At 34.7% G+C, this 23371-nt stretch overlaps 2 protein-coding genes and 1 long non-coding RNA gene across 3 annotated transcripts in view; 1 reads left to right on the top strand and 2 right to left on the bottom strand.

Annotated features, from left to right (window-relative positions):
- The window catches only part of Eip75B (Ecdysone-induced protein 75B), a 40512-nt gene extending 39113 nt beyond the window's left edge, over positions 1 to 1399 (bottom strand). The window contains exon 1 of the mRNA XM_090105803.1: positions 1180 to 1399. Coding sequence (XP_089961929.1) covers positions 1180 to 1291 — 112 coding nt within the window. The 5' untranslated portion in view covers positions 1292 to 1399. The remainder of the gene's footprint in view (positions 1 to 1179) is intronic.
- Positions 1400 to 10305: 8906 nt separating this feature from the next.
- Positions 10306 to 12442, top strand: LOC149905915 (uncharacterized). The gene is made up of 2 exons (XM_090105932.1): positions 10306 to 10922; positions 11892 to 12442. Exons 1-2 carry the CDS (start codon positions 10598 to 10600, stop codon positions 12035 to 12037), a joined length of 471 nt encoding a protein of 156 aa, XP_089962058.1. The 5' UTR covers positions 10306 to 10597; the 3' UTR covers positions 12038 to 12442.
- Positions 12443 to 15148: 2706 nt separating this feature from the next.
- On the bottom strand, positions 15149 to 16687 carry LOC149905914 (uncharacterized). The gene is made up of 3 exons (XR_016457098.1): positions 16496 to 16687; positions 16194 to 16397; positions 15149 to 15931 (listed from the first exon to the last, which is right to left on the bottom strand). It is a non-coding gene; the product is annotated as an uncharacterized LOC149905914 (long non-coding RNA).
- Positions 16688 to 23371: the final 6684 nt, after the last annotated feature.

Genomic DNA, 23371 nt, shown 5'->3' with positions numbered 1-23371 from the left:
GTAATTGAAATTCTACTTAAATTTCTTTGTATACAAACATTCCAAATTAGTTTTCTGTATACTGGCAAAAAGTCAAAATTTCAAATGGACAGCGAAATGAAGCAGTCAGGTTGTAAGATATATCGCTCATGAATTTAATCTTCAGTGGCAGAATGTAAAGTCTAGAATTTGTATTCACAAATTTTGCCAAGTGACGTTCGCTTTTAAGAGAGAAAGAGACAGTGAAACCTAGTTAGCGGCTGCCGGTAAGAATATAGAGTAGTCGTTGCGAAATATGCGTTGTCGCTATTTGTATATGGGGTTTTGGCGTGCGAGAATGGGATGAATATACCTAAGTCACAGTGAAGATTATTATTAGAGTATCGGCGCTAGGTTATTCTGAGGCGACCTAGATATCGCACGGGGCCGTTGACCGCGGGCCCTCGCGGTGCGCGCGGCCTCCAAAATAAAATGGCATTCGGCGATGGGCTCTACTTGCGAAATGTGAGTTGCGGCTCAATGCTGCTGCCTGCTGCCGAATGACAGCACGGGCTGATCAATTTGCAAATAATGCAACAATGATTGACAAATTAATATTCGCAGCGGGTCAACAATTATCTTCAGTTGCATATTTTTATATGTATTACAATTGTAATCAATGTTGTATATTATTTATTATCATAACTAATCAATTTAATTACTATGTTAAATAATATTGAGTTGTGTTAAGAGTAAATAAAAATAGTTTAAGTTGCATTAGTAAATATGCAGTTGAAAATTTTTATATATTTATTAGTTATTACTTATTACCATATTTAAAAATAATTAATATTATCATATGGAGAGCGAAATTAAAAGGCAGGCTGTGATTAGCAAAGTCCAATATAGCTAGAAGGCCGAGGGCAACGAACTCTGCTTGACCCAGATTTGCGGCCCTCGCTCCATCCCCTCCCCCCGCTTACCGAAACGTCGTACCTTACGTACGTCTCGCGTCACATGAAAGTGAAAAGAACTTAATGCATCCTTAAGTATTTCTAGTACTTCGCATACAAAAGATAGAAGCGTCGAGGAAATTTAATTATGCACGGAGCGAAATTAAAAAAACAAGTTTTAGATGACTGATTGATAAGAAGGATAGTGATCGTGAACGACAAAACAATAGATAAGATGTATGAACAGCTGATCGGTGGCGTCGCTCACCTGCAAGCACTCTGCCGAGCAGGACGTCGTTGTCATTGGGGGTCGGGTCAGCCGAGGTCGGCTCCAGGTGCTGCCGACGGCACTCAGTCACAGTCATGTCTGGGAGGCGCATGGGCCGGCGCGGTATGAGCGCGTGCGGCCGGCGGCGGCGTTAGCGCGAATGGCGCGAGTCTCGCTACGGCGCTCGCCGGCCGATACAGGGGCGCCCGTAGCACCTCTACGAACCGCCCGCCCCTACGAACTCCCCTTACTATTCTGGCTATATCGTTTGTTTGTTTGTACTTCTTTTTACAGAACTTGAATATTTAATTTTGTCCTCATATCGATATATGTATATTCAAATCGTGATTATTTTTTTTGGGGTTGCTCACTTGCTAAATACATAATAGGTATATAACAAATATGTAATTAATAAATAATATGTTATAGGTGGTTTGGTTTTGCCTTTCCATTTAACAACCCTAATAATAAATTAAATTTTACCCCTATGTCTTTATAAAGCGTTACAAATAGTATCGGACACTAATAATAAAATAATGCAAAACATATGTATCAATTCGATGCATTCATTCACTTGGATTTTTAATAAATAATAACTAGTATCTGAAGGGAGAGCTTAAAATATTAATGTCAGAAAATTACGAAAATGCTCAAAAGCTCTTTTTTTGGCCTACCTGCAAAAGAAATAACGTAAAATGTACTCTATGAAAATATTGTTTTAAACATTTTCAACATACATCGAGAGTACTAAAACAACTTACTACTTATTTCGGTCACAAGACAAATATGTTGTTATCGCCTATATATTTTTTGGGACATAGAATCAAACGTACTTGAGTATGAATTGGGTCACGCTCACTCCGGCGTAAGTAACATACCCTCAAATCACTCCAGCGTTATAGAGGTACTAACATGTTTATTGTTCACTATATTTTTGTATCCGGTGTATACAGATTCCTGTGAGCATCCTATAATACTATAAGATCTCCCAAATCCCATAAATAATGGGCAAGTATGGAATTAACAATGCAATAAGGCATTATGGAATTAACAATGTAAGCTTGCAGCAAAAAACTTTAGGTTTTCTGTTCTTTTTAAGATTAGCTATTCCAATAAAAAATATTTAATTATAATAAAATAAGAAAGTTTATCCAAACTCATCATAATTTTTATAGCAATATGACAGAAATGAGCGAATATTTAAAGAAAATTTCACACTTGTTTTTCATTGTGCACTATAATATCTTAAAATGTATAATCGAGAATTATATGCATACATATTAATTACTGGATGAGAAAATTTAATCTTGTTTAGATCCAATATCCATTCTGTCTGTGTTTTAATTCATTCATTCGTGTCCTTACAGCTATTAAAACATTAATCCCCATCAAGTGTGCTTAGCCGCAAACAAAATTGGACTGACGAGTGACGTCACACGGCATTATTATCAAGCTGATATCGCGCCCAAAAAGTCAATCAGTAGCCGCTGCTCGAGATCGGAAGCGTCCAGTACAACCCACTGAACTGAAAACCTAAATCTAGAATTGGCGAATCGTTCGAACGAAGTCGCGTTTATAGGCCAAGGCGACTAATTTACCGCTAAGAGCTCGTTCAGCCGTAAATATGACATTTTTATTACCGCCGATAATTCTATGCAACGAACCAAGACTAGTGTGTTTTCAGTGACGCACATGTTGCTTAACGTTCGCTGAAGCTGGGCTGAAATCACGGACGTTATGCAATTTAAGCTCTGAGAATATAATTCCGTTCCCCATACAGTAATACATTAATCAGGTTTTTAATTTACTATATTACATTACGTTTTTTATGTAAGTAATAATGAATATCACCATACTTGGAATGTGTGATGTTACGGTTGTAGTAATGTCGTAGTAATAACCGTGACATTAATTTAAAATTATGGTTTAAACTCGTTACGTGTCGTTTAAATGTTCTTGTATCTCTTGATAATGAAAAAAAAATGTTAAATTTTGTTAAGTTTTGAAATTTTGTTATAGAACCAATATTGTTAATGTTTTAAATGTAAAATATTAAGGAATTTATATAAATTGGTACGTATCGTATGCGTTTAATTACTAAACTAAACTTTTGATTTCAGGCACAGACTGAACACAAAATTTCATCCGGATCTATTTAGTCATGGGTAATAAAGTCAAGATTAAATTAATAATCTTTCGTATTTTCATTAATAAAGTGTAAATTTTATCACATATTTATTTAATTACATAATTTATTATGTTTATCCATAGATATGTACAATGTACATCTTACTTTATACATATGTTCGTCTAAACCTTTTAAACAGTGAATTTATTATTTCGTCTATAGTATAAATTCAGTTCATGAATGATATGAAATAATTATTTATTTCAAATCTCATTAAAATATGTATTACAATTTTTAATAAACGATCATCATCACTCTTAAAGTGTAAAATATAGTGAGCGAACTTTTCCTTGAAAATCTTTCACGCTCCTCGTATAGGGTAATGTGTGTAGTGTATATTTCACAGTTGGTATATTATAGACTTTTCAAAATCAAACTTTTAAATAAAAAGTGTTTTTCTATTTACTCTATAAAATCATTGTATCCTTTTGACGAGTAATAAAATATTAACTTTTATTAAAGTACTTAACTATATTTGGTAACTATATTAAGTATGTATTTGATATTTCTCTGATATTATGTTTATGTTCTCTTTATTCTGTACTCAACGTTGACTTAAAAGGCACGTATGTTACGTCAATCTAATACTCGCTCTAACAATAGAACAAAAGTTAAAAGCTCTCTACATCCGAAACGTTATATAGAAGTAGTGATATGCAAAGCCTCAGGTCAGAGTTCGGGTTACGCTGAAGCCAGCATCAGGTCGCGCTGACGTCATTCGGGGTCGTTCACCTTTCACCCTCCACCCCCAATCGCCCTATATTCGAGCAGTAACACTCCGTATTGGAATTAATAACTATACTCTGGCAGGGACATTACGTTCAACCAACGACGTTCCACGTAACATTTAATAATGAAGTAAAATTATTAAAAAGCTCGCGATGGAACAGACATACTCATAAATAATGTTTTTACAATTCAGTAGATGTGAAACTGATATTTCACATAAATATTAATTTTCAAGTCCATATTGTGTTGCTAATTCTTAGAGAATATTACAGCCCATAAGGTGCATGGTATATGAAGTAAACTAAAGCAAATCTTCGTCATTTTGCAGTGAAAATAAATTTAAAGATACCTGTGATAGATTAATATTTTTATATTCCTCAACGTTGTATTTCGTTTCTTTTTCTTTCAAGATGTTTTATTGAAACAAAGCAGACGAGTTTAATGGGTCAACGACGCTCCAGACGGAGAATGTTATAACAATGCCATAGCAAGGCAATCTCGTCACAAGAAAGGATTTATTCGCTTTTAGGGTTCCGTTCCACAACGAACGGAACCATCACTATATCTGTAATATCATTTTCTAAACCTACAATCAAATATACAGTTTATAACAAAATTTGCTTTATCTTGATTAGGAATTAGAAAAAAAAATTAGGTGTTGTTTTTTCGTAACTTTGTCGACTTAAAATAACTGTTGTTTTTTTTGGGGTTGTAGTAAGAAATTGTTTAACGAAACATAATACATAACAAGACCAAGGTATAATAATTTAACTGTGTTCCTTTCTATTGAAGAAAATACTGAAATAAACCATTTGAATTCTAAATAAATATGATGTCATTGGTAAGGCAATAGTCAATACAAGTCGATCGTTACTTTTACTTTGAAAACGTAAACAAGGTTGTTATTGCAACGCGTAGTTGTCGGGTGACTGTCAATTAACTTGCAGCGACTAGGTTCTACTAGTTACCGTGAGGTTTTCGACCCCGGCGAGGAAAGTGGACCATAATGGCATAGCACTTTCATTTTCGCGTAACTCTCACCGACGCGAGTCGAGATCGAAAGTGTACTACTTTGGATACTGCGTGCGCGCAGCCCCACCACTTCGCCCCAACTTTCTTACGTCAATGTACGCTTTCTTCTGATAGAATCGCTTCGAGTGCCACTTGTGCAATTCGCTTTCTAATTGCATTGTAATCGCAGCGTGACAAACGTTATAAAATATTATTATGCGAACATCATAACGAGCTTTTTGACTTAATCACTATCTAGTTAAGCATTATTCTTCTCTGGGGCATGGGATTTAGTGCCATTGCTTTCACAATACAAAAGAAGCTTGATAAGGAATTTCATGAGAAATAATCAAATTGTTAGTAAACAGCGTCATCATGATATTAATACAATAATATGAAAGATTACTCATCCTGATTAGATACATAATTAAGATTAAAGAAAAATCACATGACACACATACTTTCTTATTTTCAGTGTCGTAGAGGTAGACGATTCTTATAACCGTGTTTTTTTAAAATTGGTTCATACGATTATCATACTGATAATCTAAATCTTTGGCATATTCGTCATTGTTCAATAATGTTGTAACAACTCATAAATGAATACTATGTTTAAGATATTACTTATTTTCTAAGTCTCATGAATATATATATATAAAACTCAAAGGTGACTGATATAGTGATCTATCAACGCACAGCCCAAATCACTGGACGTATCAGGCTGAAATTTGGTATGCAGGTAGATGTTAGGACGTAGGTATCCGCTAAGAAAGGATTTCCCGAAATTCTTGCAGGAACGGGGAAAAACGGGGATGCACGTACAAAGTCGTGGGCAGAAGCTAGTCATAGGATATTATTTTCATCTTCTTTTAAGAAAATAAATCGACAATCAGATGTTTTAAAATCCTAATATGGTGTAAATTGAGACGATCAAATTATTGTAGATTATGGGTTCTTCTTTATTCCTATATTGTAATTGTACAGATTCACACTTTACTCGTAGAACACCCTCTGTATCATACTAAGTCAAACTTATTCGAAGTACCTGTGCAAGTTCGCGTTATAGCAGAAACTAGAAAGTAATAATACAGGCACAGGGTGATGCTTAAATGCGTTTAATGCAAATGACAAGTCATGTTTTAATGAAGAGAAAAAAGAATTGGGTTCAAACCCAGGTTGGTTGTATATGTTCCTAAAACTTCTTTACCAATGCAAATAATATTAATCTGCCGCTTGTTACAGAACATTCGTCTTTATATCCTCAGCGTAATAAACTAAAGTATTTCCCCTAAAATTATATGATAATCATTCTTAATAGCATAAGTCGTTAATTTTTTTATATATTCCAAAACGGCCTAATTAATTGGCTACTGCTGTTGATCTCAGTTTTAACAGTTATAAACCGATTAGTGTGTAATATGAACTATTGAAAATGAGCAATAAAGTAATGTGGTTTTGCATTCGATTTGAGTACACAATATAATCCAATTAAACCGACAAGGAAATTAACATACACGTTAATTATTCACAGTTATTTTAATTCAGAATTAACTGAACTGAATTGAATGTAATATTACCTCAATATTATGTTTAAAAACGTAAGTTTTTAAATTAGGTCATACATTTACTTTTCAACGTTTTAAAACTCTCTCGCGTTGGTGATCATATCAAAGAAAATAAATGAAATAAAATGATAACATAATATTATGTAAATTGTAATATTGAACTATGTATATAGGCTCCGTCCCGTTGCTACTAACCCTTGAATGATGCTTTCTATGTAAATAGTTTCGGGGCTAATACCTATTGTCCCAGATGGCATCAATAAGCCCAATTTTAGGTCAACGACAAGCTCCTTATAGAATTTAGTTAAATTTTACAATTAACTCGATATAAAAAATAAAAATAAAATAAAAAATTATTTTTATTAGCATAGGTGCACATGTAGTTAAATATATAAGAATTAATAAATTAAAGGTACTGCCTATAAATAAGTGTTCATTATTGGAGTTGAAAAATCTTAACTACGCCATAGTATTTTATTATATGTGATAATAATTAAAAACAATTTAATAAAGTGTGACAAAGTGCAGATTGAACTAATAAATAACAATGTAGAGTCTGATTAAAATTGTTTAATAAAATTCATTGATTTTTCTTTTTTTAAATCAATGGCTTTAATTAAAGAGATTAAATTGTAAAATCTCATAAATAAAATATCTACACTAAAGGTTTGCACGTAAAATTGTTTTATGCTAGAGGCGGTTGAACTATAGCGTGTCTTAAAGTAATAGTAACTTTAACCCCAAAATGTTAGTAATTTGTGTCTCACAAAGTTCTATTTAACGATACCCAATCCCAAGTATGGGTATAAAACATTTTTATATCAACCTTGCTAGCAATGTAGTACAGCAGAGTTTTTGTTTTGGGGCCAAGGATTTACATCACATGGATAAAGCTTCGTTTCAATTACTTTATTCAAGGATTATTGAACGTCTTTGTCATTCTATTTCACATTTCACTTGTGTGTTGTATCTTGTAGATATATAGAATCAATTCAATACAGTAACAAATATGTAGATAGATCAATTTTCTAAACTAGTAACAATTCGTCAATACGTGTGAATAAACTTGTAAAATTATTTAGTTTTGAGAAGTCTACGTAGCTTGCAGCATAAAGTATTTTTGTAAATAACATTTTCTATTTGAGTATGCCATACATTTTTCTTATATTTTTGTAGACTAGAATATTCAGATAAAATAGTAGATATGGCCTTAATCGTATTCAACTTGGCCCGTTTTAAACAATTAATGAACTAGATACGCTAGAATAAGAACAATCAAAATTACTTTTCGACTGAAATTAGTTTTCATTCATGAAATTTTGTTCCATTCTAAATATTTTATAGGGATATTCATTGAACGATTTAAGAATGTAAATTTATTAGAATTTAGAACGTAATATTATCGCTATCACAGAAATAAAAATAATCAAGAAAGTTTTTTAATATTCACTTTCCTAATTTTCAGATAAACTAAAAGTTGAAATAAGCTGTTTAATATTTAATATTTACTTTAATAAGATGATTGAAATAAGTAGGGCGCCCCAAATATTTTATCCCGAAACGGCTAGGTGAATTCACCACGAATTTGATTGTGTCAGATAACCTAACCGTGTTGCCGGGATCTAGGTTTTGAGTACGTTATTTCGTAGATATATGTATAAATATATGTGTTGAAATTAAGGTTGAAATATATCGGGGTCAATAAATTTATGTTGCGCGCAATTTGCTTTACTCACTGAGTTTCACCCACAGGGATTTTTTAATAATAATTCTGGGATAGATTTTTTTTTAAATTCATTTTAAATAAAATGCTTTATTATCCGATTATGGTATGCAAATAAGTTTAAAAGATTCGTGTATCTTTTATGAAACAAAATTTATTTTTTTGTCATTACGATTGTGACAACCTATTGTAAGGTTTTCAAAAGTCGTATCTTCATGCAATCCTAACATTTTATTTAAGGAAAATTAATTGTAGTTATTTAATATTTTAGACCATTTTATTATTGTGATTATAAAAGTTTACTTATCAAAGTTTCGAGTACTGCAAGTTAAGCGTAACCACATTGATACCTTTCCCATAGCGTGTTAAATTTCAAATGTTGTCTCGAAAATGATTTCCATACTACAGCGAAAAGTAAGAGGTTTACCCGGAGCGCTTAGCCTTGAGATCGCTAAATAAAATTGGCAATATCCTGGAACGCCAGAAGCTCGATTGGTGAAACCTTGTGACGCGCAAAAGTCGGTCGACGAACTCTTCAAGGCCGGACCCCCGCTTTCTTTGTTCAGGCTGTCGCAACGTTCGGGCTCACAATTCAACCTCGGCTCGTTTTATCAAGCGTTCACCTATCAACTCACAACTGCTGGTAAATATTATAATCTCGCAGCTTATCGACCGACTTTTTAATTACTACACAGAAACGGTGAAGGCCAAATGCATGCGTATACTATAAAAAAGTATACAGTTTTATTTTAAGTGCTCGAAATTTCCGATTTCATAATATACTTTAAAAAGTTACACTAGAGCAAAACCTTTATGTGTTACAAATGACACATGTTACAGTAATGTAAACATGAAAAACCCGCGATAATTCCTAAATCATTTGCTGTTATTATTATTTTATCAGTAACATCTGTAGGATTGTAAATTTAAAACTCTGTTTATAGTTTTATGGATTCAAAATAGACACTACGCTGTTTTTATTTTACGATAAATAAAAATAAGTAAATTACGATGAGGTTCAATGACAATGGTCGTGTACGTGGGAAATTGCCGAAACATCAGCACGTGCTTCAGAAACGTGTGGGTTAACTGCGTTAAATAATACTATCAGCTAGCACACGACTACCAATTTTATGGATTTAATCATATTTTTCATTCCTACAAAATAATGGCTTAAGTAATTCATAAACGTAAATGTGGGTCTTATATTGTGTAAATAGAACACGCTGAAGAGGAAGTAATTATTTTAATGAAGTAGGTTTTATGGAGGTAAAACTCTTTGTTCAATCGCAATCGTTCCAAATAAGTCAAAAAGTTATTGGAACGCAAGACGCAGAGCGCAATAAAAATAACTTGATATTTTTTCACGAATACCGTTTTTTATCAACAATTAAAATGATCAATAAATGTGTATTTTTCCATATAATTCCATGTACATGAAACCTATACCCAAATATTGTCAGTAGGTCTCTGTAAGTTGGCAAAAATTGTTCTCATACAACCTAAATAAAGTGAAACTAAAGAAAATTTCAAACATGTTTGCTTTACGTAAGTATCGTTATTACGTTTAATACGTTACTTTTACGTAAGATGAGTCTATTCAATCACTAGCCTACCTTATATCTAACGTCTGCTAGTTACGTAAACGGTCTTACGTATTAACAATTCTTTTTGTTCTTCATAAATATGTCACTGTTTCTGGTGCAATTGATGCTAGTCGTCAATATATTTATGTATAGAATAAATAAGCAGTGCCTATATGATTGCAAAGTATTATTACAATTAATTTTTAATTGAATATTAGTCATCAAATATGTAAGACTCATTGAATGGGTATAATGATGTATTCATAAAGATGTTTTAAAATACAAATAATATATAAATAAATAATACATAAAATTAGCAATAAAAGTTAACATTTTAATCTATAAATTAACAGTTAATACGGCTTAGCAGTTTTATTTTACGACGATAATGTGCATGCTGATAGTTGTAGTCTAGAATTATTCCTAAACTATTCATATTTTCCTAATTATACTATTAGATCCGGTTCTAATTACAAGTATAACACAATTAAAATTTTAGGAAGTAAAGCTGATTGTGTAACTTTAAACCTGCATAACGTGACATGAGTGACAATAGAGGCCAGACGTTTGCATATTCGTTGCTGGGCGTCGTTTCGCAGGTATCGTATCAGGCCCCATGGCCAAGTTGCAAAAAGCAGACGCGTGCGCAAGTTGCGGCGCTTTACCATTGAGGGAGGGGAGCGGGGGCCACTTTCACCTGACGAGGTTGCGCGGGCGTCGACCCCCGGTGGCCTACTCCGCTGACCTACTACAAACTAACCGAAACACTACACTTTCGTTTTTGTACAGCTCATCATTAGAGGATTTATCTCGTTACAACACTGCGAGATTGTTCGCCATCTCGTCGGTTATGGCGGGCCCAGTTCGCGGAGGCAGCGGCCGGGGGCAAGTAGAGAGTTGTGCGACGGCTTGCGTAAGACATGTTGGTGAGAGTGAAAGTGGTGAGTCGCGCTCTCCATACTAATGAGCGCAAAAAGAGCGCCACTCAGTTTCGGAATTCACGACACTGGGTTAAAGTGTCATCAGACTACTTTCTTATGAGAGTTATATAATCACCACTTAATTGTATTTTAATGTGATATTATTTATACAGAATCGCATATTTGATATATTTATGACTGCTGCATTCTTACCTACTGATTTGTATTATATAAAATAACAAATGCTTAAAGATTTAATCATTAGTTTATTTTAATAAAAACTTTACATTACATGAATAATATCGTCACTTTAATGGTTAGGGAGCCAGGTGCAAATTTGGTTAACTATTTCCTCTCAAGAGATAATTCGTCAGACGCATGAGAGTATAGTATTATAAAGCCTCGTCAACGTCAGCTGGCGCTCGGTTGGGGGGGTGAGCGGTTGTAGCCTCCCACGCACATAGGAAAAAAAATACATTCATTCATTCATTTCCTCTCAGCTAAAAATTTGTCAAATTGTAGCTAACCCAATATCTCAACGAAAAAAAATAGTCAGCTGGTTACAACATGGTGTATTATACGTCAGCTGGTGTCTCGAACATGAAAGTTAAATTTAAAGAAAAATTTATTTTCCGTTATTTACTCTCAAACTAAAATTTACCTGATGATAGCTTATATGTAACTGTGGATAAATATATATGTCAGCTGGCTGTATTTTGGTGGAAAAACCGTCAGCTGATACGGGAGGCTACAACCGCTCTTCCCCCCAACCGAGCTCCAGCTGACGTTCACGAGGCTTCATAATACTATACTTTGATGCATTTTACTAATTACTGCTTGAGAGGAACTTGGTCATAAAATCTGCTGCTGGCTCCCGGACCATAATAAGTATCTACAAAATACGTGACTTGGAAAACATTTTGAAACTTCTAGCTTAGCATAACATTTAGGCGTTAAAACCGAATGATTTTGATTTCCAATGGCATTCAGGCGCAATCAGGTTGGCGTTCGGCGCTCAGCATTCGCCGCTCATAGCCGCGGTCGGCCTCGAGATCCCAGGGCAACAACCGCTGACTAGGCCGAATGTATTACAAAGTCCGAGTCGGCCGCGGCCGCTCCCTGCCACTCTGCTTTGAGATCCTAGGTTCGCCTCTTACCTCACGCCAATACCTAAAGGCTGCTTGTAACTCATTACATCAAGGTAAATTAGAACTGCCTTGCTAGTTCACCGCTCTCTGCCATTGATTGCGACTCGATCGATACAAGCATCTGCCCGCGCCTCCACTTTTGTATAATTTATTAATGTTTATTGTTAATGAAATGTTAATATTTGTCGTTTATTGCATATTTGAACAGAAGCTGTGTATTTGTCCAATCATCGCATGATTTGAATGTTTCTTTATTTTCCAAAAATTGAAAATAATTTTTAAATGACATTTATTTTAATTATAACTTCTAGCAATAAGGTGAAATTCACAAAAAATATAAAGAGGACTTTTTTTTAAAGTTTGTTTATTTAAATAAAATGCTAAAATACCTAAGGCTAAGGCTTTTTTTCCACCCATTATAAATTTTCCTATTTGTAAAAATTTTGTACAAATTTATTTATTTTTAAAACCATTTTATTTTGTCATGGTTCTTTTAAAATAACCTCCCTTGACTCATTTCTCTTCTAAGTATATTATGTTTATTACCATTAAACAAATCAAAACGTAATTACAAATTACAAACCTACTGAATTCAAGTATAGTTGACTATACTGAGGACAAATATATTATATTCCTAGTATTTTCTGATAAGGCAAACAATAAACTGTGCCTGATCTGCGCCTTTGTGGTGTTTTTTTGCACTGAAATACGTATATTAAAATAAAAATTTACATGAAAACAATTGAAATCTGACTGTACATGATTACGTATGTTATATGGTTATATCCTGCTTGTTATATCTAACCTTAATACGAGAATTTTGAGAACATTTTTTATTACTTCATTTTCCTGTTCCATTTATCTGCGCGAGTAACAAACAAGATTTAGAATAGTCAGCTAAACAACAAAAGGAATGTGCATTTTGAAGGCGCCGATTTTCAATAGTGAAACTTGGAAGTAGCAACGCAAGAACAAATAATCCACGGGTTGTTAAATTCGCCAGCATTAGAATGCGAATTTGCGCGCGGCTCACGTTTGCAAGATAAGTCAGTCAGGGTCGGTGCGGTGCCGACGGCCGGCCATGCACCCGCCTTGCGACACCCGCGCCCGCGCTCCCCGCCCCGCTCTTATGTACTGCCAACCAGTTAAACATACCAACCAGAGGGACAATAACACCTACGCATTGCAACCGCTTATAATTAAACCTTGCTTTAAGATTTAACGTTTCGTAAAATTTCGACGTCATGTTTATGGCTTATTTATGGGCCATTCCAACATATACTCCTAAGTCGACTTAATATAAAATATAAATGAGACACATAGATATCGTTATTAGTTTAACCTTTTTATATGAACAGACTCAAAAGGTTTAAAATATTGTACAAGCGGCTGCAAACATTTTATCCCTATTTAATTATTTATAAAATAATATAATAAAATGCAATGGAACAGCAATGAATGCCATGCACTTGAATCAAACACAAAATGCAAAAAAAGAAAAGAACGATACATAAACTTAATCATGAATAAATTGTTAGCAATATACTGATGCAAAACAATATACAAAAAATAATGCAAAAGCCTTTGTTTCTAAAAATGAAATTAATTTAAACTCGTTTGAGAAATCTATTTTAAAAGCAAAATCCATTATCTTAGAACGTATCAGCGGCTGCATTAAAACCATGGCACATTTAATGGCCAATTATAATCAAGATATTGTTATAAGATTGATGGAAAATACGTTGACGGGGTGGCGGAGTGGCCCGGTGGCGTGGTTTTCAGGGAGTGACCTAATTGTAGTTCGACGACCGTATTATATTTAGCCTCTCCTCAGTCCTCACACTGCATATCGTTGCATCCTACACTTACTTACCAGTGCAGTCGCTATTGCAATCTCATACATAAGCTGGACATAGAGTAATCCAATTCAAATGTTTCTCGCACTATTCAATAGTATTGTAGAATTATTGAATACTTTAACATAACCTGCAGTTGAAGTAATGTAATTGAATATATAATAAAAGAAAATATATTTGTAATATTTTATTAATTTTGTATTTTTAAGATGTCTCTTTGTCTATATACTACGAGTTTATTCTATGGTAATATTTGTGACAGAATTATGCATTATTGCAGCATTATATTTATATTGAAATTTTACATTTTTTAGGCCTGACCACAGAATATATAATAGTAGCTAAACGCTACAGAACGGACACTCTCCGCCTCCCGCCAAAATTAAACTTACCTCACCCCCGCGCGATCAGACATAAAATGGGCCATACTTTTCTGCAAGGACGATGCAACGAAGATTGACAACATTAATCAAATTGACTTAAAGTAATTTTATTATTTTGGATTTGTGATTATCGTTTTTCGTAGAAAATGGTTAGATATTGTGCTGTTTACGGATGTATTTCATCAGAAAAACGCGAATTTTTTTTTACGCTAGTCACAAATGTGCCAACCATAAAGCGTTAACACACACATTTGCAGTCTCTACAGTGTGACTGTCAAAACGATCATTTTGTATGGAGTGTCCGGGGTGTGGCCTGACCTTACGTTTTTTAGAGGACGCAATTTTATTTTTTTTATGTCTAGGGGGGGTCAGTGTGAAGTTAAAACCAAGTTTGTGGGGTCGCCACCCTTGTCCCATGGCCGCCATCTTGAAAATAGCGGTTGAAATGGTTTTAACGATATATCTCTTAAACTATTTATCTGATAATAAAACAATGTTAACGTTATTTGTTGCAAATTAAATTCTCTACAACTTTGATTCAGTAACTTTTTGTCGTAGAACTATAAATAAAAAAGTTATAAGCGAAAATGTTCAGAAATTAGAGCTATTTATAATTTTCACTAAAACTTTTTTTTATCATTTTACGAAGAAATGATATAAGACTATTTTTGTAGATTGTTTTTCGAGTAACAACTTTTATATACAACATTTTTTCATTACGTCAATAACTAAGGTTTTACAGCGCTCAGAAGTGAGTACGTATGAGTGAGTGAGTATTATCAGATATATCGTAAAAACCATTTCAACCGCTATTTTCAAGATGGCAGGGTGGCGAACCCACAAACTTGGTGAGGTTGAACCCACAAACTTGGGGGGGTCAGTGCTTTCACACTGACCCCCCCTACACATCAAAAAAATAAAATTGCGTCCTTTAAAAAACGCAACCCCAAATGTAACTTTTCATTGGACTAATTACATTCATAATAATAACGTTTTAACATTTTATCTTAATTAAAACACTTATGTTAAGAGAAAGTACAACAAAAGGTTATTTTCAGAGATTTTAGAAAGCCTTTAGTACTTTGCATTTAAAATTATTCATCTTGTTTCATTACAATGCACAAACATTAAATCGTGAGAATTGGCTTTTGTGTATTATTTTAATTGTTCATGCTTTTATTAATCGTTGTAATCATAAACTGCGAAGTTGATAATATTGATATTTTCTTATTTTGTCGACAGAAAAAATAATTATTCAAGTAACAAGGAGAATTTTTCACTGAAGTATTTTCATAACATTGTAGTTTAATGATCTATTTGCTGAAGAAAAGGATAATAATTAAATTTTTATAAAGAAAACACCCGAAAGGTAAATCTATATTTTACATACAAGTTGCAGCATTTTAGTTGCTTACATTCAAAATGGGTGGTACTAAAATGGAGTGATACTGAGAAATACTATTTTGTTCTCGAAATAGTCTTTGTGCATTTTTCTGTCTTGTCACGTTTTTCCATACTTGAATAATAAAATATCGAAATTTCTTAGTCAAGATTAGCTCTATACGAATGCAGTTTTTATTACAAGGCTTAGGTACTTACACTTATATCAAACCAAAGCGATGTTGTTATGATGTGTATCTTACCTGAAAAAAGAAAATAATATAAGTACATATTGTAAAATGTAATGTAATTTAAAATCGATCAAACCTTCCATAAAAAACAAGTCAATTAATTTGATCAAATGTTGAATTATGGTAAGGATATTTTAGTCAAATCCTAAGCTATTATCCTAGATTAGAACACTTCGACCTAACGCGTTGCTGTCGTAGTCAGCGTATTTGCCTAATTGATCAAATATATGTAGTTCATAGGCACCGTGCAAAACAAAATCATTCGTAATATTACCACATCAACGTTGAAACTTGTTTGAAGTCAATTGGCGCTCAAGTCATTACGTTGTCATCGTCCTAATTTTGCAGTGTCCTCGTTTTTGAGGTCAGTCTCTATCGGGGCAACGAACTCGTGCCCTTATCGCGGGGAGAGGTGGAGAGGACGGCGCGCTCTACGTTTTGCCTATTGTTCAATAGATGGCGCTTATGCAATACCATTCTGGAATTGTTTCATAAAAATAAAAATAAAATGCATTTTTTAAGGTATTTTTTAATAAAATGTATTTTTATTACATATCAACTAAAATTTAAGGTTACCTTAATGTTTCAACTGCCAAATATGACACAGGAAAATTATAACAGGAACATAAGGATAATATTTAACAGTTTATATAAATAACTAAATCACCGTAACGCAAATATCCTTTTGCGAGTTTATTAACGTATAAGCGAAGCATATGGTTCGAGGCAAAGCATCGTAGCGAGCGGCTACGCACACACGCGTAGGTACGTACGTAGTCGTAGGTACGGGCGCGGGTCCCCCCAACGGTCCAGGCCTTGTCGCGGCGGAGGGGCTCAGTAGCTCAGAGTTATGGCCCTCTGAGTGAAGCGAAATTGGACCAGCGAGGGGCTGAACGGCTGGTTTAGAGTCGGGGAGATTCGACCGGCCCGACGGCCAGGGCTAGGTGTGGCCCAGCGGCCGCTGTGTGCGGCGTGGGATGGCGGCCAGAGGTCGTGGCTTGGTGGACCCCGTGTCCACTAGGCAAAGGTGGCGCTGAACGGCAGTTGGGGTTGGAAAGCCTCGACTGACCCGACGGCAGAGGTCCTGTTTGTGGGCCAGAGAGGAGCCGCCTTTTATGCGGCGGTGGATGGCGGCCAGAGGTCGCGGCGCGGCGGGCTCGCTAGTTTAGCAAGCCACGCCGTGCAGCGGAGGGCGGGATCCCGACGCGTCATTGTGATGACGCGCGGAGACTCCTGCAGAGAGGTGTGGGGCGGCGGCCGCTGTAAAACGGCCGTCTGCCAACTCGTAATCCGGTCCGTGGGGCCGGACCGAGGGCCGCCACCTCTGGTGAGGTGGGGGCTGCGAGGTAATCTCTATAAAAGTGCGCCGGAGGGTCCCCTGACGTGTATTTCACACATCGGAGGACCTTCCGGCGTGCACCCTCTGGCCGGACGGTGATGGGGTCGGGGGTTCGGGGGAACGCGGATGATGGAGCGGGGAAAAATCCATTGTCTGCGCGTTGGTGGCGTAAGCCTTCGTTCCAGCAGCCACCAGCGAGGGGGGTTCTAGTGGTGGGCCTGGAAACGGGCATCTGCTGGGCGGGACACGCGGTAGAGTCGTAACCGTTCCCGCAGTTCCGTCCAAAGCAGCGCGATGGAACAGAGTGGGGTTTTAGTCGGTAGGAATCCGACATAACCACGGCTCCATCCCCGGGAGCCGGGGGTATCTAAGAAGATTTCCCCACTATAAATAAAAAAAAAAAAAAAAAAAAAAAAAAAAGGTACGGGCGCGGGTCGACGAACGAAAACCGGGGCAGCCTTGCTCTGTCCTCCGCGCCCTATTTCTGTCGCCACAGAGCGCTTTCCCTCCCCCACCTCGACTCACCGCGAGCTCCCTCTTAAATACACCACTGAAAATTACTTTTCGAAATTATTATTTTATCCCCATTATCAGTTTTTCATAAAGAGAGCCTACTGTAAAAATAAAAATTAAGTTTACGCGCTAAATAGTTGTTATGAAATTCAATACTGTCGCTCTTATGATTATGTTTTTATTATTAACATAACTTATTTAACGAGGAAGTATTGAAATAAGCGAGCCCTTTGTTATCTTAACATTAGATACAATAAGCCATAAACAATGAGACGATGGTTGAGGTGAAGTAAAGATGAGGTCATGAAGTACATAGAATGGACACTATCTGTTGTATGCGGAGCTGGTGGAAGGTCAACAAACAACATCGAGTCAACAGCTTCAAGGCGTTAACGTAACTGTTGGTATAAGCGACCATGATAATAATCCGTTCGATTACAATACTTTTGTATTTGTATCCATTAATTTTATCGAATATTATTCATTTGTGTTACGAGTAAACGGTGGCAATTATAGCCTTCGAGTTCCATTCTACATTTAAACATGCCCTTTCAAAAGTTCCAGTCACTGCGACATATTGTATGGCGTTTTAATTAGAAAAAAGGTATACGTTCATATGTAGTTTGCGAAATACATTACTTCTACAAACAAAGAGAACGTTTACAATATATGAAGCGGTATCCTTATGTATAGAGGTAATGATTGTCTGGGTATTGTATAACGCATTCGTAACTTGATTGTAATCGGGTGTCGTCAATACAAGACACGTCTAACACGTTAATAATGTTATTGTACATTCGACTTTTACATGTGTGAGTGTGACGTGGCAGCGAGTGGTGTGTGACGCGGGTTGCGTCAACTTTTACTCGCACTTTCTCGCCGTGCGCTTGCGCAACCGCCGACCAGCGCAATACTGGTTCACTGGACTCGGAGCGCTCATTGCATTTCCCTTCAATTATAATTTGTATCTACATAAGCCATGTACACAAAAATATGTGAAAGGCGTGAGAAAACACTAATGATTTTAATATGATGTAGAAATAATTGCTTTAACGGATACAACATAAATAAAACCAATTATGTGACATTCACATAGAAGATTATTATCGAATCCTACGTTGTTTTTATAAACAATGCAGGTTCTTTTTAAATTAAATGCAATATGTGATAAAAATAATTTTATGAAGGCTAGTGGTAGGTAACGGGACAACGAAGGGGCAGCACAAGTGGTGGGGGGAGCACGAGGTACGTGCCCTAGTTTCGCGCGGGTGCATGAACTCTAACGAGGTAAGGCCACCGACCGAGGCGGCCCTCACGCTGAATCGTGCTTTATTTCTAGAGATTTAGATAACAAATTTCTGTAATTGCGCTCCCAGTATATCGACATGAGCTAAGCATTGGTATCAAGGAGCAGTTGGGCTGTGTGACGATAGCTCCAGCTGCGACGCGACCTTCGCAATTATCGCCCCCGTGAGATCCAACCACTTTGACACACATCAATCTATTGCAGGCGACCAGTGTTGTAATAGATAGCATGTGAAATCATCTCATTACATGTTATACTAAAATGAATGTTAAATGTTATGACAGACCATTACTTCAACAGGATAATGAGCTAGTATTGTTTAGTGTATTTATATGTTTAAAGGATATTTAATAAAGCTTCACAAAAAAGTCATTGTGCCTTATATAGGACGACATCATAATAAGATGCGTAGAGATGTCCTCATGTTGTGCGCTTCTTTATAATACGCACAATGAAGTCTTTCTCACATCTCATTGATAGGTACAAAAACTACTCGATATGGGAGTCATTATTAATAATATTTTATTTTGTACATATGAAGACGGTCTCTGTGACCGAATAAGAATGAGTTTCTTTTTATTTATTAAGAATTATGTTGTCATACGTGTATGGTAATAACAATTATGTACATATTCTGTTTTAAAAGATTACGCATTCATTTAATTGAAGTGTAATAAATCTTTCTACATACCGAAATAACTCATTATCAAGCAAAGTATTATGCAGAAGCGTATAATTATCGTTAGTTAGGTTAGTGAAACACAAACGCATATTATGTACGAGTTGCATCAAAAGTAAACAACCTATAATCGGAACAATAAACTTCATCAAGAACGAGCGATGTTCGATTGTTAATAGTTATCTCATTGTGCTGTCGAACCAACGTAGGCCCTTATCTTAAAATTTGCATGGGCGAGCATGCGTAGTAACCACGCAATCTAATATTGCACAGTTGTTACCGTGCCAATTTCTAATTTCAAAAAAAAACTATTCTATTTTTTTACAACATTCATGTAAAACAATTTATAAAATTATTGATACAATAACAACCTTCACCTAACCTAATTAGACTATAACAAAAGATTTCAGATTCACATTAGGTTAGGTTATGGTTGGACATGATAAATAACATATATACGTGCTTTGCGTACCGAGTTTGTGCCACTCTAATTTTAGCCGAATGCAAGCAGCTACCTAGTTACAATAGTGATAAAATATAAATCCATCTGACTGCCAACAAGCTGTGTACAATTAATTAATAAATTATTCAATCAGTCAATAAATCAGAAACTACAAACTCTAAATTTCATCATTTATTTGAAACGTTCTAGAAAACGTTAGTCAGTAATGTATGTACTGTAATGTCAACGTAATATTTCATACCGATAGAGTTTGTTGTAAAATACGTCTAGTCTGTATGTATAGATAGTGCATATTTGCTAATAGATGTTGGCATGTCAGCGCGAGCGCGATGCAGGTCCTTAGCCGAAGGTCCCCCCTCGGTTCGCGCGGTTCGCGCGGTTCAACAAACTCTGCAAGGTTGCACCGTGACTCCGCTATCGCTAACTATAGTTACGATATCGCCCGCCCTTCTCTAACAAACTGCTTTATTTTATTACATTGCTATCGTATCGAGAAGGTCTTTTAGATAAAATACATTTTTTGTTTTATTTTGTTATAGAATATTTCTTACAAAGTTTGATGACTTAAAGATGTGTAGATTAAGTTTCATGCTTTATAAAGTTACATATTAAAAAGATTATATCAAATAAGATAAGTTTTTGTACCTGTCAAAACAAAGTGCTAATTAAAACATGATTAAAACTATGTATTTCTTATGAATCTGATATTCCTATTTATATGAAAATAGAATATGACATGATATTTTTCAAATCAATTAATACCACTAAGAAATTACAATATATTTATGAAGAAAGGATGTCCTCAACTTTTTCTAAAATATTTACAATAAATACATAAACTTGAATACGATGAAAGGCTTTCAGTACAAGTAATATGTATTATGAAACAATTCACCGAGACGTTGGTTGGTGCGCCATCTGTTGGCGAGTAGCATAACTAGAAGAAAATCGCTATACATAAAATAAACACACAGCAAAGCGTTTTATATAATTTGGAATTATGTATATTGTTGTTTTTTGCAGATCATTATTAAAAATAACACAATTATTTCATTATGTATTAGTCATTTTTATCTGCACATTTATTTTCCGTGTTATCTTCTATCAGTTCTATATTAGATAGGTGAGATTTCATCGCATTTTATTTAGTTTCAATTATGTTTGTCAGAAAGAAATTTAATTTTTGCGAAACTATTATCTGAATAGAATAAACTTATTTTTATTCATTCGTAACCTGATAGATACGTAGGTAAAACTACAGTGTATAGAGGCTATATTTTACACGTCTGTATTGACTATTTAAATTCACAATGATTAATGTGGGCCTATATCATTAATTTTGTAACAATTAACCTGTAAGCTAAGTGCTAAAAGTATCATAAAATGTAAATAACAACTGACGTAAAAGCGAGTAAGCATGCAATAAACAAACTGAGTCAAGAACGTCATTTTTTCTGAGTGGGGCCGTCGACCGCGTATTGCGTGCGTCATTCGCCATCGGCCCAGTAGCACACGTAAGGTATAGCGGACCTACTCTACTAATAAATCATTTAATTATTAACTACTAAATAGCATCGATAAGATGTTATTTTAATTAGCTAGTTGACTGTTGCATATTATCCATCAGATTATCTCTATCCTTATAAATTATTGTGATTTGTTTTATATTTATTCGTTAAAGAAGTAATAAAATAATAAAACTATACAGTTAATAAACATTCAGAATCATATCCACTGCATTATTACTAATTATTATTATCGATACTGATTAATAAAAAAATCCGTTTGTAAATGGTCAAATCTACTTTGTATAAAACTTTAATAGATTGTATATATGCACTTGTTTAAAATAACTAATAAATTGTATTTATTCAATTCAATTGAATTATAAAATTAAATCATTTGAGAAACGAATAGAAAAAATAAATGTTATATATAGTGGCTCCATCTAGTAGACGTTGTATAAAACTGTTAAGTAACAAACTTTGCAAAGAGCGCCATCTGTTGGGGTTTTCCGAAAATAAGGAGGCTTCTTTCTCCTTTAGTCACTAGAAATTCGAGAAAATGCCAACAGAGAACGCTTTACTTGAAAGTGAATTTTGAATACAGAAACACTGTTCTTCGTAACAAGTCTTGTTAAAACAATAAATGTATGTTTCCCATGCGATAAATATAACATAAACTAGCAAAAAGCGGTGATTTATGATGTTTCACGAAATTGACAAGTTAAATTTCCAACTTTATTTTTTAATGTGAATATTTGAATTTAGACATTTTTTTATGATTTTTAACTAATTAATACCAAATATCTAGATTAATTATCTCACCAATTTATAAATTAAGGTTAAAAATAAAGTCAGTAATTGGTATTTAATATTTATAAAAGAATTCTATCCTAGAGTCATGAATAAAAAATGCTATATCAAAGCTCAAAACTTAAAATGTACATAGTTTCTCAGTAAAGTATACCATATAAATGTATAGGTTGTGATTGATGGAATGATAATAATTTCAAAAGTTTTCTTTAGTGATTATTAGGATAATGTAAGGATAAAATATATACATAAGGAATTAAAGATATTTGATGCCTAGAGCTTTTTATGGTTAGAAGAAAGAAAGAGAGAAATTAAATGCGTTCTTCTCTTCTTATACATACATAAATAAGAAAGATACAAGGGAGTGTAGTTTGTTAGCGGAAGTCATAATAGTACAACGATATGAAAATAATTACCCTCTCTCATCTCTCTCTCTCTCTACATTAATCGTGATTCGTGTTATGTGATGAAAACCTCACTATATTTCAGTTCTAAGATGTAGCTTCATTACGTGCATATTTACCACAAATAACTTATAATAATGCTTATGGCCGAAAAACAAAGAAGCTGCAGGGATCAAAGTAAATTTTATAACATTGTATGATAATATGTATCTTAAATTTTACGTGTTAAAGAAATAAAATAGGGGTACATAGGTACCTAACCGATCATTTGCTATGATAATCGTTATTATAACCACAATAAAATATGTTTGTTTGCCCATAATATAGTTACGTACTTATTACGTATGTTTTGTGGCATTGAGAACTAATAATAATAGGTGAACTTGACATTGAGAACAGAGGCTCGTCATCGTAACAAGACATGCTATCTCAA

The sequence above is a fragment of the Colias eurytheme genome, chromosome 9, assembly GCF_061535395.1.
Source record: "Colias eurytheme isolate Ceu_HAF_F1 chromosome 9, ilColEury1 Martin Lab GWU primary, whole genome shotgun sequence".
In the NCBI taxonomy this organism is placed as follows: domain Eukaryota; kingdom Metazoa; phylum Arthropoda; class Insecta; order Lepidoptera; family Pieridae; genus Colias; species Colias eurytheme.
Note: the sequence above shows the minus strand (reverse complement) of the source record. Positions and strands in the feature narration are given on the sequence as shown.

Coding starts and splice junctions, on each gene's coding strand:
- LOC149905915 (XM_090105932.1), top strand. CDS start 10,598: ATGGCCAAGTTGCAAAAAGCAGACGCGTGCGCAAGTTGCGGCGCTTTA. Junction 10,923..11,891: donor TGTTGGTGAGAGTGAAAGTG/GTGAGTCGCGCT, acceptor AATGGCATTCAG/GCGCAATCAGGTTGGCGTTC.